The sequence below is a fragment of the Salvia miltiorrhiza genome, chromosome 1 (assembly GCF_028751815.1).
Source record: "Salvia miltiorrhiza cultivar Shanhuang (shh) chromosome 1, IMPLAD_Smil_shh, whole genome shotgun sequence".
NCBI classification, from domain to species: Eukaryota; Viridiplantae; Streptophyta; class Magnoliopsida; order Lamiales; family Lamiaceae; genus Salvia; species Salvia miltiorrhiza.
In genome coordinates this window covers 20,298,839-20,300,254 of record NC_080387.1, presented here as the reverse complement: position 1 = coordinate 20,300,254, position 1,416 = coordinate 20,298,839, and the positions used below count along the sequence as shown (strand labels likewise).

Below are 1,416 nucleotides of genomic sequence, written 5' to 3'. Positions count from 1 at the left end.
GTTCTAGCAACTTAACTGATAACTCTTTACTGAAGAGATTTCAGTATCAGTCGTCAACCCTGTTTGGTCAAAACTGCTTTCAGTAAAACAGGAGTCTGTGTTTGCGTGTAAAGTTTCGTTTTGATCTCTATCTGAGATCCCTCTGATTGAGGAGTTTGTAAAAATAGCCCATAGGTGTATTTCCCCCCCCCCCCCCATACACCTATTCGAGACCCTCTGGACCTAACACTTTCATCGTCTAGTTTATTTTTATTCTTGTAACCTATTCTTAATATCTCCTTATTGTCTCTAATTTGTTCATTTTCTTAGTCCAGAAAGGGGCTTCAGATTGTCCTGAGTTGGATACCACTATTCAATATTTGGTATGCCTTTGAGATATCTTGATATCCTCTTTGCTGCATCCATGTGAGCTTCATTTGGATCCGACTGATATCTGACACAAACACTAACTGCAAATGCAATGTCTGGGCGACTAGCAGTTAGATATAATAGAAATCCAATGATTTCTCTATATTTTGTAGATGACACTGATTTCTCTTCATTTCCTGGATCCACCTTCCAGTTTGTATTCATGGGAATTTTAACAGTCTTCAAATATTGAGCTCCGAACTTGTTGATCAGTTTCTTCATGTACTTTGACTGGTTAATCAGTATCCCTTCATCAGTTTGCTTGACTTGAAGTCCTAAGAAAAAGTTCATCTTTCCCATCATGGACATTTGAAATTTGTACTCATGATTTCAGCAAACTTCTTGCATAATCTTTCGGGCCTTGATCCAAAGATTATATCATCCACGTAAATTTGAACAAGTAGAAGCTTTTTTTCTTCCTTTAGTGTGAATAGAGTTCTATCCACTAATCCCTTCTTGAATCTTTGTTCAAGCAGATATTCTGACAAGGTGTCATACCATGCTTAAGGGGCCTGCTTCAGTCCATAGAGAGCTTTCTTCACTTTGTATACTTTGCCAGGTCCTGCAACTTCAAATCCAGAAGGCTGTTCTACATAGACTTCATCAGTCAACACTCCATGCAGAAATGCACACTTAACATCCATTTGATATACTTTGAATTTCATGTGTGCAGCATAGGCTAGAAATAATCTGACAGCCTCTAGTCTCGCAACAGGTACAATGAGCCCTTCTTCTTACAATGACAGCCTCTAGTCTCGCAACAACTACTTTGAATTTCAAGTTTCATCGTAGTCGATCCCTTCTTCTAGGCTATATCCTTTAGCAACGAGCCTTGCTTTGTTTCTGACTATATTTTCTTCCTCATCCTTCTTGTTCTTGAAAATTCTTTTCAGTCCAATGACTTTTGCATCGTTTGGTCGATCCACCAATTCCCATACTGAATTCCTATTGAATTCATTTAGTTCTTCTTGCATTGCATTGATCCACTCAGGATTGTTCAGTGCTTCA

General features: G+C 38.5%; 1 protein-coding gene across 1 annotated transcript; it reads right to left on the bottom strand.

The window, feature by feature from the left end:
* Positions 1 to 348: 348 nt before the first annotated feature.
* On the bottom strand, positions 349 to 708 carry LOC130994950 (uncharacterized mitochondrial protein AtMg00810-like). The gene has a single exon (XM_057920190.1). The coding sequence runs from the start codon at positions 706 to 708 to the stop codon at positions 349 to 351; it is 360 nt and encodes a 119-aa protein (XP_057776173.1).
* Positions 709 to 1,416: the final 708 nt, after the last annotated feature.

What these genes read in the sequence shown, in the direction of transcription:
- LOC130994950 (XM_057920190.1), bottom strand. Translation starts at nt 708, where the DNA reads ATGGGAAAGATGAACTTTTTCTTAGGACTTCAAGTCAAGCAAACTGAT.